The sequence below is a fragment of the Scardinius erythrophthalmus genome, assembly GCF_964197995.2.
Source record: "Scardinius erythrophthalmus genome assembly, chromosome: 5".
Taxonomy (NCBI): domain Eukaryota; kingdom Metazoa; phylum Chordata; class Actinopteri; order Cypriniformes; family Leuciscidae; genus Scardinius; species Scardinius erythrophthalmus.
This window is the reverse complement of record NC_138225.1, coordinates 18850760-18863530: the sequence shown is the minus strand read 5'-3', so window position 1 is coordinate 18863530 and position 12771 is coordinate 18850760. Positions and strand designations below refer to the sequence as shown.

The window sequence follows — 12771 nt, the reverse complement described above, 5'->3', positions numbered from 1 at the left end:
AGTGGACCGACCAGCCGTCTCTTTCGGTGCCCCTCCAGAGGACAGAATGTCTGTCGCAGCATCGGAAGGGGAGCTGGGCTCTGGAGATGACGACTTGACTGCGCTGCCTCCCTCTGGGAGACCAGCGTTGCCCGAGCTGGATCCAGAGATGTCAGCTATGCTGAAAAAGGCCGCAGAGGTGGTAGGGCTCGTGTGGAACGAACCACCGTGTCCCGAGCCGTCTTGGTTGGATGATTGGTTCATCGGAGTGGACCGGTCTGGTTCTCAGCCCTCCGCTCCGGTTCCATTCTTTCCTTAAGTGCATGAGGATTTGACGAAGGCATGGATGGCACCTTTCTCTGCCAGAAACCGTCTGAAGTAGCTCCTCCCCCCTCACTACCCTTGAGAGAGAAGCGGCTAAGGGATATGAGGTGATCCCTCCGGTGGAGCGGTCAGTCGCGATGCAGCTGTGTCCGGCGACCGCTGCATCTTGGAGGGGGAATACTCGTCTCCCCTCTAAGGCCTGTAAGTTCTCATCCGCTCTGACGGGCAAGGCTTACAAAGCCTGTGGGCAAGCTGCTGCTTCTCTGCATGCCATGGCACTTTTGCAGGTCCATCAGGCCCAGGCGCTCATGAACATGCACGAGGACCGTGACCGTGCAGACCATGCACGTCCAGACCGTGAACTCATGGGTGAGCTCCGCACTTCTACCGATCTTGCCCTCCGGGGTATGAAGGTTGAAGCTCGTGCGGTCAGTCTGGCGATGTCCACCCTTGTTGTCCAGGAGCACCATCTCTGGCTCAACCTGGCGGACATGAGAGAAGCGGACAAGGTTCGGTTCCTGGACTCTCCCATTTCGCAGGTTGGGTTGTTCAGTGACACGGTAGAGAGCTTTGCCCAGCAGTTCTCTGCCGCCCAGAAGCAGACGGAGGCCATCTGGCACATCCTGCCCCGACGGCCTGCTGCTGCCTCCACCCGGTGGTCGGAGGCAAATCACTGCCTGCTCGTCGCCGAGGGCGTCCGTCTGCATCCGCCTCCGCTCCCGCTGGACCACCACAGCAAACGCTGTCCTGAGCGGACCACCCAGGGATGGAGGGTTGCTCTGGGAGATGGTCACCGATCCACTCCCTTCATCTGGTGGAGGGCCTGGTGAAGCTTTTTTTGTTTTATGTGTGTGTCTGTTCCGCCGCTGGCTCCCAAAAAAGTGGATATACTTTAATATACAGACCCACATATTCAAAGAAAGAGCAATTTCTCTATTCCTGGGCCCCAAGAGGGCTAGTCTGATGGTGTGACCCTGTAAAGCCTTACACCCTTCAGCCCCCTCTTGTTCGCCAGCCGGCAGCTAGGTGCGTTCGAGGACCCAGTCATCCGCCTTCTCACGCATCCCCTGCCACCCAGTGGAGTCAGGTAAGTGTTGCACTGCACACTCAGATCCCACTTCGGGCCGCCTTTGGGCCTCTCGAGCCGGATCCTGTCCTCCACCTCGCTGCCCCACCTTGTGTACGTCTGTGGTTCCCTGGCCCCTGTCCGGTTTTCTCGAAGTCTAAAACGCTTCCAACCGATGCCCAGCCTGGCCCAATTCGGTACCTTCAGACCCGGCTTGTGATTCATTTTGCTCGGCTTCCGCCAGGCTCAGTGATATTCATCATACCTAGGTGTTGAGCAGAAATGCTCCTAAAATAATTTTTTAGTGAGTACCATCACACCTAGGTGTTGAGCAGAGCTCCTGTCCTGTGTGTGTGCGCCGCAGTCCTACTGGTGAAGAAGGATGCGTGCTAGCCGTTCCCTCCAGCTGGTATGGAGTTTGGCTTCAGAGCCCGTACTTCATTGTACCCTTATTATGTGGTGGGTTACGACCATCTTGGTTCTGTGCCAACTGATATGGGCCCTTTTTCGAAAGCCTCCGTTCACTTGTAAACACAGACTTGAAAGACGTGTACTTCAGATCTCTATCCTTCCGCTCCATAGGCTTACTGTGTTCTTGCGTTCGAAGATACGAAGTATCAGTACATGGTCCTACCCTTCGAGTGCTCCATAGCCAGTTGGGTCTTCAGGTCAACTGGGAAAGAGTAATCTCGCCCAAATGCAGAGTATCTCTTTTCTAGTATGGAGGTGGTCTCGGTCTAGCACATCTCTCAAGTGAGATGTGCCAGATCAGTGCTATTCAGAAGTGAGAAAGGGTTCCACTGAAACTTTCAGAGGCTCCTGGGGCATATGGCAGACGCAGCCACACGGCTTCCTCCATATGGAGACCACTTCAGCACTGGCTTGATGACCGAGTCCCGAGGTGGCCGTGGCAGAGCGACACGCTCCGTGTAGGAAAACAAACACCCTGGCCTGTCGCCAAACGCTCAGCCCATAAGCAGACCTTTGTTTCTCTGGGCTAGTGGCTCCTGGCACAAGTGTCCTCCAAATGTTGGCTGAGGGGCCATGTATAAAGGGCATTCAGTAACAGAGCTCTGGGCGCCCTCTGACTGCATTGGCATTCGTTTCCTCGAGTTGCTTACAGTCCCTCACTTCGAGACACCGCTGCTCAGCGAGCTTGTACTGTTCTGACAACATTGCAACCGTCGAGCTGCGCTCCCCTTGCATGTTGCAACTCGCCCGCCACCTCCTCCTTGGAGTCAGAAGCTAGATTCTAAGATCGCTTCATTCCACCTATTTTTTCTGGCCTGCTCAATCGTGCCGCTCACAAGCCTCATGACAGCCTCTGGTCCAGATACAGTGGAGACTCCATCCCCAGCTGGCCAGCTGTTTCGGACCACCCCTCGGGCCGCACAGCCACGTCTGTTGCCCCTCCGGACTCGTCCTATGCCAGTTGTCTGAGTATCCCTCGACAAAGACTCTGGCCACAGCAGGCCCTGGGGCCGCAGAAATGCATTCCCCAGTGAGCCTTCTTGCTCTATGGTGCTAAAATCAGGAAGAGATGGAACAGGTTTTGTTAAGTTGCTCCTCATTGGCCAACCAACCTCCTCTCGACAGCCTTCCTGACACCTTCCTCTGAGCACATTCTCATGGATGGGGCACGATGGCATCCGCGTCTAGACCTTGGAAAGTTCCAGGTCTGGTTCTAGTAAGAACGGGACGCGGAGGTTCTGGTCTACCGCAAGAATTGTTATGCAGTAGAGACCATCACTTCTGTGAGCACCCTCTAGAAAGACGTTTGCTCCTCTAATAGAAGTCGAACCTGTTCGTTGAACCGAGTCTTCTCTCCGTGAGGAGATCCCGAAGGTGTTCGATCACTTCAGTGCTCCCTTTAAAAACTGCTTGTGGTTGGAGTGAGGGCTGTCCCCTCCACCTCAAAATGTTGTGGCTTCTACATTGGCGCACATCATGAGGCAGTGGATTCAAATCCAAGTGGAGTGCGATTTGATCGTCAGGTCCCTGAGGCGAACAAGGAGATATATATGCGCCTTGCGTCCCCTCCTTACCCTCTTGGGTCTTCTTCTCTGGTGCTCCTGCACTGCAGAGACCGCCCCTGAGCCATCGCAGGCAGTGAGTAAAAAAATTCAGTTTTTTAAGAAACAGTTCTCCTGCTCGCATGGTCTCCACTAGAGGGTAGGGACTTGTTAGCTTTCGGTCAACGAGGTGTGCCTGGAATTCGGGCCGGCTAACTCTCTCAAGTTGAGACCCCGGTCTGAATGTGTGCCCATGGTTCCTACCTCTCCTATGGACCAGGTGGTGAGCCTGCAAGCGCTGCCCTGGAGGAGGCAGACCCAGCCCTGGCTTTCTCTGTCCATCCGCCTCAGTGCTGTTTTACGTGTTCAGAGTGCAAAGCCTAAACCTTAGACCAGCTCTATCTGTTATGGGACAGCAGAAGGGAAGGCTGTTTCCATGCAGAGGTTTGCCCACTTCAAAGTGGTTGCCTTTGTGCCAACTGGGGGGTGAGCTCCTCCAAAGTGAGAGTACTCTCCCTCCTAGGCGTTGGCATACAGTGCCTCGCTGAACAGATGTTGAATAGAGTTGGGGGCTGGGCGACACCTATACATATTCGCTACAGAACTAGCATGTGTCGAACTGTTGCTTCCCGTGGGCTCCCTTCACATGAAGCTAGTTCACTGTAAGCACAGTTCGAAGTGTCAGCTTTCTGCGCCCTTCCCCTCCTATGGACTGGATACATGCGCAAATTTGCTCCAGTTGAGTTCCCTCTTAAACTGAACCCTGTTGAGTTCCTCCATACCCTTCGGCATCGGACGTGGCGGAGCGTTCAAAGCCAGGCCTATCACTCGTATGCACATGTGGAACCTGTGTTAGGCTGGGTCCATATGTTGTGATCCCATATGTGTATTATTCCACGGTACGGCTCCCTGCGGTGAACCCGTGTCTTCCCTCGGCAGAGCTTCCTCTGCCGTCACTGTTGGTTGAATCTCCCCCCGTTATAGGCTGGAGTCATCCCAGTGACATTCCATATGTTGTACTGCCCGGTCATCTGCCCAGTCCATATGTGTATCCCCCTCATGTTACCTCCCTTCGTGCAGGATGTGGTTCCGCAGCGTCCCTTCCTTCCTTGTAAGGGTACGCTTTCCCAGTGGTCCTGTGGAACAGCAGTCGACTTCCCTGGCCTAAGCCTCACTCTTCTCCGCCTCAGAGTTGCGGGGGGACTTAAGGCTTTTACCCAGGCACTGGAAGGTGGCAGCTCTAGTGGCGTTTTCCAGGGTTGAAGATCCCATTCAATCGACGTCGACTACGTCTGACGTTCTCGACTGAAAGGGAACGTCCTGGTTGCGAATGCAACCCACAGGGAACGGAGGACGTAGTCTCTTTGCCACTATAGCTGGACCACCGCTGGCTGAGTTCTCACGGCTCCTCAGCGTAAAGCAACTAGTGCGTGCATCCACTTCCGTATTTATACCTGCTCCGCGGGGCGGAGTGTGTGATGCCAATCACGCATGCAAAATTTCATTTGCTCGCATGCTCGAAGAAAATTGGCTCCCTAGCGTGATCCCATTCAGTCGACGTCGACTACGTCCTTCGTTACGTCTTTCAGGGAACGGTGGGTTGCATACGCAACCAGAAATTTTGGTGAACATAAAAAACTTATTTTCAAAAAATCGTATCGACCCCAAATTCTTAACGGTAGTGTGTGTATCATAAAAGTCCTCATTCATTTAAAATGCATTGCAATAAGTTATAATGAGTATGATATTTCATATCCAGGGAGGTATCGGACATCCAGGTGATATTGGAGACCCGGGACCTAAAGGAAAAAAGGTAAAATAATTTCAATATATGGTTATTTTAAGTAAAATGTCATTAAATGTACTGTAGAGGTCTGTACACTGACCAGTTTCTACAAAAAGTAAAGTAGCTACATTTTTATTCACTCAGGGTGACCCTGGACATCGAGGATTCTCTGGACAACAAGGCCAACCTGGATTTTTGGGGGATAGAGGAGAGCGAGGAGTGAAGGGGAATAAAGGCTACATTGGACCACTAGTTAGTAATTTCGCTGAAAAAATCATGTTTCTGTTGGGCAGACCCTTCGTCTGCCTAGCTATTACACACTGCTAATATGTATTAGTTGTAATTCATAGTGTAAAGTCCTTTGAATAATGATCATCTCTTCACCAGGGTCAGAATGGTTTGATGGGAAAGTCTGGTCCGTCTGGTTTGATGGGTCTAGAGGTATGCATTTTATTTAAGATGCATACAACCTAAATCAACTTAAGTGATTGCAGTTTTTGATGGACGTGATTTTTTTTAATTTTGATGTTTGCTGTTGGATGATTGAGTCTATAAGTTGTCTTTAAATGCAGGGTTTGATGGGTCTTCGGGGACCACCAGGAGCAAATGGTTCACCAGGCCTAAAGGTATTACTTCCTATTCTTCCTTAAGTTTCTTTCATCAATGTTCCTTGTAATAGATCAGGATTACCCTTATACATTTCCAAATGTAACAGACTTGCTCTTTGTTTCAAAAGGGAGAAACTGGATCACCTGGGCCAACTGGCTATCCAGGAGATCAAGGCAGCCGGGTAAAATCAATGGCTGTTTTCCATATTAAAACCGTTTGGGTCAAATAACCTCTCAAATGCATATACAAGTGAACTGTGAACGCCAGATACACCACAATAGTTTCAATGCCCTTTTTTGCATACATATTAGCTGCTATCCAAGATTACAGGGACTGAGGGCAACCCCCAATGTTAAATTAAAGTCATTACGTTTTATTTTTCATCTACAGGGGATGGCTGGGCAGAAAGGCTTACAAGGGATTATGGGAAAGACAGGACCTCAGGTTAGTACAGCTAACCGTTTCAAGGTAAATTCCGGTTACATTGCTTTTTTCAGGGGATAAATAATACTCTTATTGCAGGGAACCATGGGTCCCAAAGGCCCCGTAGGCTTATTGGGCCCAAAGGGTACGCCGGGACAAGTAGGACCTAAAGGTGAACCAGGAAGACAAGGACCTCCCGGGCAGATGGTGAGGCTCTGAATTAAATTAAAACTTTTATAATGAGTGACTGATGTATGTTTGGTGTCAACTGATGACTCTCTCTTTTGTACAGGGACCACCTGGTCTCCCTGGTACTAAAGGACCCTCTGCATCACCAGGAAAGGAGGTAGAATTTCTAAATAAAATGGTCCAAATTGTTTTTTAAATACAGAAACTGGCCTGTAGTTATATTAAAGGTGCAGTGAGCAATTTCTGAGAAACACTGTTGATATTTGAAATGCACACTCAAACAAACACACCTCTCCCATCATTGCTCCGCCCCCCAAAATAACAAACACCCTCTGCAACACGGGCAACCATAAAGCTGCTGCATCAGACAGCTCGCACAATATGAAAGAATCAGCTGTGATTCAACAGCAACAACAGCAGCATACAACAGCATATCTTGGTTCTGTGCAACAGCAAAATAACAATGTTACTCATACCCACGTATCGAGCAGAAACAGAGCAACCTTGACTTTGGTTTTCAGGCCTTCCTGCTCTCTAATGTCTCTCCAGCGCTAAAAAGCTTTTCCAATATTAACACAGTTTATAGCTCTTGCCTGATCGTAACCCTTCTTCTTCCAAATATATTCCTCTGACCTTTTCCTCTTTGGCAATATCTCAGCCATCTCTCTTTCTACAGACTTTCTACAAATTTCCTGCTTTCTCACTCTCTCTCCGCCCCCATCATGAGTATATACGCCCCCTAATGCTGATGGGCTACAAGAGTGTTTTTGGTGCTCCATGGATCGGAGATCGACTGTTTTTTCTCCTGTTTACACAGCCAAGACTATGTACAAACACAATACATTTTTTTCAGCACTCACACACAGAACAGACATCTAGCAAATATTCACAAAATTGTTTGTTTAGGGGTTTATTAAAATTTTGAACAGTGTTTCTCACACTGTAAAAAAGTTTTTTTAATGATTTGTTATCACAACTTTTTATCTTCAACTTAGATAATTAGTGTGGTTCAGATAACATAATATTTTGACTTTATATTTATTAAACCAATCTCCTTCATTGTATTAACAAAAATTTTAAGGAAACCAGGTAACTTTAAGTTAATTAAGTTAGTTTAATATTATGTTAAATATAAAATATATCAGTATTTTTTTTGCATATTATCACAATTCAGCAATACACTAAATGTATATGTATGTACTGTATGTATGTATGTATGTGTATAGTATTTATTTAATGTTTGTTTGTTTTTTTAGTTTTTTTGCATTTAAATGCTTTTCACTGTTAATTTCAGGGACTTCCAGGAGATATGGGTGTTGATGGCCCTGTTGGCCCAGCTGGACCACAAGTTAGTATTTGTGCGAAAATATCTCTATCAGTAACTAAATGGTAATATTCTTTCACTGCCTGAAGATCAGGTATTATTCATTATTTTTGTTTAAATGCTTTAGGGTCCAAAGGGCAAATCTGGGCCTCAAGGAAGGGAGGGACCAAAAGGTCAGAAGGTCAGTGTAGTCTAAATCTCTTTTCACCATATGTTATGATTGAATTTGTAATCTAATACCATTACATTCACTCTGTTTTTTCAGCTGCTCTATTAATTATTCAGGTGCTCTATTAATTTCTAAAGTCGTATATACTTTTCCAATTTTTCAGGGAAATAATGGTCAAGATGGACCTCCTGGAAAGATTGGACATGCTGGGAAAAGAGTAAGTACTGTGAAAAGGTTTGTTAGGGTTTGAAGGAAACATTTTCAGGATTTAAAGTACAATTTGAGTCATTCTTTCACTCTCAGGGGAAAAAAGGAAAAGCTGGTCAGAGGGGTCTCAGAGGACCTATAGGCGAGAAGGTACTTATTTATTCATTGCTCATTTTTAGATGTTATGTAACATGTAAAGGCATAATGCTTGCCACAATTTATAATACATTTTACCAGCTTTTGTTTTATGTGTAACAGGGTCATAAGGGAGCACAGGGAAAGACTGGACCTCCTGGCAGACCAGGACAATATGTAAATGAATACACAAATTTCCCTCATCGGGTTTTAAAAATTCATAAAGATAATGTGAATATTTATTAGTGGTCTACATGTATTGTTTCAGGGTTTACCTGGAATTCGAGGCGAGAAAGGAGCAAGTGGTGAAAGGGGCTTTGAGGTTTGTGCATTAATGGAAATGTCATATTAGAACTGGTAGAGAGTCAAAACTGAGAACCTTGAGGCTTACTCTTCTTTCTGTCCAAAGGGAGAGAAGGGGGAAATTGGGCCACTTGGTCCTCCAGGGGGAGATGGACTGAAGGTACCTTCATTCATCTCAATCAAACACTAGAAGAAACTTAAATCATTTCAGAAGGGAGGGGAAACAGACTCGAGGCACCTAATAGTATTTTGTGTACATACTGTAAATGTTCCTTGTTTGCAGTGGCTGAATGTCTGTTAATTTATTTCAGGGGGAGCAGGGCCTGCATGGGGAGAAAGGGAGACATGGGCCAAAGGGAGAGCAGGTGACATTTTAGATATGCATGTAATCATACAACGAGACTGTTGGCATGTAGAAAATAGAGTAATTTGTGTCACTTTTAGGGGGATATTGGCCCAACAGGTCAAAGAGGAACCCCAGGACTACCAGGGCTGCCTGTAAGTTATCATCTCTTTCAGGTTTTGATTTAGATTTTTTAAATGCTTCACAGGTTTGCACAAAATATTATTCTCAAATAATTGGCTAAATTCCAAAATATTGCATTGGTCTTTTAAAATGTCATATTTTTTACTCTACTGTTCAAAAGTTTGGAGTAAGGTTTTTTTTATGTTTTTGAAAATAAAAAGTATCTAATGCTCAGAAGATCAAATAATCTGTAAAAGCTGTAACATTGTGAAATATTAAAGTAACTGTGTTCTATTTTAAATTGTAATATATTCCTGTGATGGCAAAGCTGAATTTTCAGTCGCCATTATTCCAGTCTTTAGTGTCACATGATCTTTCAGAAAACATTCTAATATGTTGATTTGCTGTTCAAGAAAAAAAAGTTTTTATTTTTTATTTTTTATAAATGTTGAAAACAGTTGTGCTGCATAATATTTTTGTTATAACAGGAAACATCTTTTCAGAATTCTTTGAATAGAAAGTTCAAAAGAAAAACATTTATTTGAAATGAAAATATTTTGTAAGAATGTAATTGTCAAGAATCAAAATCAATTTAATGTGTCTTTACCAAATAAATGTATAAAAAAAATCTTAATAATCCCAAGCTTTTGAACGGTAGTGTACATTTAGAACAAAGTAAATATTTGAAAAATGTGGGGGGGAAAGTGCATTTCATGCACTGAGATTTCACTATGTCCATTTGCTCCCTCTACAGGGCCTGTTTGGAGTGAAGGTTTGGAACAAACATTTAAATACAGACATTCATTTAATACAAATTGTTCTCTTATCTAGTTCACTTTTGCAATTAATATTTATTGATGATGAAATGTTTTATTCAACTTTTTCAGGGTTTAAAAGGATATCTAGGACTTACTGGTCCAAAAGGAGGGAAAGGAACTCCTGTGAGTTTGACAGTACTCATTTACATTACCTGAGCAATATATGTAAAACATTTCATTAATGCCTGTGATGTAGTAACTATAATAGTGCTGTTTATTTTAGGGCCCACCAGGTCCTCCAGGTCCACCGGGCTTATCTCTAAACCTTACACTGACTCAGATAAAAGTAAGCAGCTGATGATTGATTTTACATTTAAATTTTTTTTTTCAGGATCCATTCATCATATCACATGTATTTAAACCTAACATAATTAACAATTAACATAATTACACAGGTTTAAACTTAATTGTAATGTGACAATATTTTTTGGTTCTCACAAATCAGGACCTCATGTACCTCTCCGACAAGCCCAACTATCCACTTATTAGGAGCTTGCTGGACTCCCTTCAGCAAGACCTGCGATTCTTCATAGATCCTCCGGACGGCACTAAGCAACATCCGGCCACCACCTGCTTGGAGCTGATGCTCAGTCATCCTAACTTAACAAGTGGTCAGGGTCATTCTCACGAATGTTATTGCTAGTCTGTAGACATGGTACTTATTGTTAATGATTTTTAATTGACTGTTCTTGTCTCAGGAATGTATTATATCGACCCAAATCAGGGCAGTTCTGCTGATGCTTTGCTGGTATATTGTAACTTCAGTGCAGGTGGACAAACATGTTTGTCACCCCTGCAGCCACAGGTAAAGTTAAAATTTTCATCAGCATTTCGATGAATATAAAATGTCTTGTCACTTTTGATCAATTTAATGCATCCTTGCTGAATAAAACTATTATTATTATTATTATTTTTTTTTTTTTAAATCTTACTGACCCCACATTAAAGGTAGGGTAGGCAATTTCGGACAGGCTAGCAATAGCAAGCTAGCCTTCAATGCATAAGATCCCACCCTCACTTAAGATCGCTCTCCAAAGCCTCTCCTCCTTCAAAACACATGAACACAGCGCCTGCAAATTGCATGAGATGAGAGACTGTGTTAAATTATCTCATGTCTCAAAGCACATAACATTACAATAATAATGAACGTAAACAGAGCTCTTACTTGTACCACCTGACTACTGCAGATTCATTTCGGTGTTGACATAGAAACGCATAAATCCGAGTCCATCTCGTAATTATGGTTACGACATGGTGTGAACGCAGCATAAGTTCGTTGTTTTGGCTCAGGAGGAACTGTAAAAGGTGGCTGCTGTTTGTTTGTGGCGCTCTGTGTCTACACCTCTGCATAGCCTTGCGGAACGCACTAGTGACGCGTGATGTCTGTGAGGTATGGAAATACATATGTTGACAGGCTGGTAGGAAATCATATCATGGTCCTGTGACTTCTTCGGAAGCTACAGTTTATGTATGTATTATTGATTGCTATCAGGATGCCTACCCTACCATTTAATCTTAATCTTATATGCTTATATACCAGTTTAATTTTTTTTAATTCATATTTGGCTGATAATGAGACGCCTCTCTGCTTTAGATACCCATGCGATCCTGGCTCAAAGATGCCATGTCAGACTCCTTTACTTGGTTGAGTACTATAGATGGCGGCTTTCAGGTATGTTATTTGATCAGAACCAATAACCAGAATATCCTCCTGCCATCATGTCCCGCCCCTGAGTAAATCTTTACTTTATAGTTTGATTACACTGAAACCGGTGCGGTACAAATGAGATTCCTACGACTGAACAGCAGGATTGCCAAGCAGAACATCACATTTTCATGCCAGCCAAACACCCACCAGGGCTCCAATGAAAGAGAGATTAAGTTCCTTGCCGACTCAAGAAGACAGAGCTTCTTGGGAACATTACTGGATTGTGAAGTAAGACAGCTGTAACTAAGTTATAATGGATTGCATTGCTGGTCACTTAAATTTATTATGTACCCTTTCTGTCTGTGTTTAGCATACAGAGGCGCTGGATACAGGCCCTCGGGAGTCTGTGTTCCAGTTTGAGACCGAAGACCTGGAGCTTTTACCAATTAGAGATGTGGCTTTATTTGGCCAGAGCGACACAACAGAAGAGTTTCAGTTTACTGTAGGACACGTCTGCTTCAGCTAAAACAAAAACAATCTCTCATTTGAGGGCTGTTCTGCAGAGCTCTTACTGAGTAGCTCTCTGCTGAGGAAATCAGGACTTTCTTTACTCTACTGTTCTCCATCTGCTGTGGGAATGGAGGTTCCTAATGAAGTTTTCACCTTCAGTTTACAGTGTACCTTCAGTACAGTGAACTGGTTTGTTGTCTGTTGGCAACAGTAATCTGGTGCACAGCTTCTCATGAGGAGTTGTAAAATATTGTTGTATATTGTTTGCAATGTTTTTTTTTTCTCTTTTAAATAACTGATTATTTATATGATGTCTTGATGTTACTCTTGTCACATTCACTTCCACAAACCATGATTTCTTTAAAAAAAACTTTAATTCAGGTTTTGTTGCACCTTATGACAAAGATCACTGTCATATACACTGCATGGCCAAAGTTTGTTTGACACTTTTAACACCAAGCTGTGTTGTCACTATTGGTCATGTGGTGTATGTGGCACCCAAATCTGGTACTATTTAAACAATGTGCCTTAAACGTATATCAGGCACTGCTTGTGAAGTCTAATAACATGAATTACTTACAAAGCTGTCAGACAGTTGCTGTGAGCCCATTGTTTATGGTGGAATTTTGTTATATCTCAATCAACAAATTATGATGACCATTATTAAATAAGTGTCAGTTGTTCTTGAGTGCAAAATACAAAAACAGTCCCATGAAAAATTACAATTTAGGTCATTGTAAAGTAACACATTGCAATCTGTTTTAATAACAAACTGATTTTATTCAAATGAGTGTGTTTTTTTT

The 12771-nt window shown here is 44.2% G+C and overlaps 1 protein-coding gene across 1 annotated transcript in view; it reads left to right on the top strand.

Annotated features, from left to right (window-relative positions):
- The window catches only part of LOC308690341 (uncharacterized protein), a 52264-nt gene extending 39511 nt beyond the window's left edge, over positions 1-12753 (top strand). Inside the window, exons 25-49 of the mRNA XM_081364745.1 lie at positions 5141-5194; positions 5312-5419; positions 5555-5608; positions 5740-5793; positions 5904-5957; positions 6167-6220; positions 6299-6406; positions 6492-6545; positions 7683-7736; positions 7840-7893; positions 8045-8098; positions 8185-8238; positions 8347-8400; positions 8492-8545; positions 8633-8686; positions 8838-8891; positions 8971-9024; positions 9747-9764; positions 9880-9933; positions 10034-10096; positions 10256-10421; positions 10509-10615; positions 11405-11482; positions 11564-11746; positions 11829-12753. Of these exons, the coding sequence (XP_081220871.1) occupies positions 5141-5194; positions 5312-5419; positions 5555-5608; positions 5740-5793; positions 5904-5957; positions 6167-6220; positions 6299-6406; positions 6492-6545; positions 7683-7736; positions 7840-7893; positions 8045-8098; positions 8185-8238; positions 8347-8400; positions 8492-8545; positions 8633-8686; positions 8838-8891; positions 8971-9024; positions 9747-9764; positions 9880-9933; positions 10034-10096; positions 10256-10421; positions 10509-10615; positions 11405-11482; positions 11564-11746; positions 11829-11984 (1851 nt within the window). The 3' untranslated portion in view covers positions 11985-12753. The remainder of the gene's footprint in view (positions 1-5140; positions 5195-5311; positions 5420-5554; positions 5609-5739; positions 5794-5903; positions 5958-6166; positions 6221-6298; positions 6407-6491; positions 6546-7682; positions 7737-7839; positions 7894-8044; positions 8099-8184; positions 8239-8346; positions 8401-8491; positions 8546-8632; positions 8687-8837; positions 8892-8970; positions 9025-9746; positions 9765-9879; positions 9934-10033; positions 10097-10255; positions 10422-10508; positions 10616-11404; positions 11483-11563; positions 11747-11828) is intronic.
- The last annotated feature ends 18 nt before the right edge of the window (positions 12754-12771 follow it).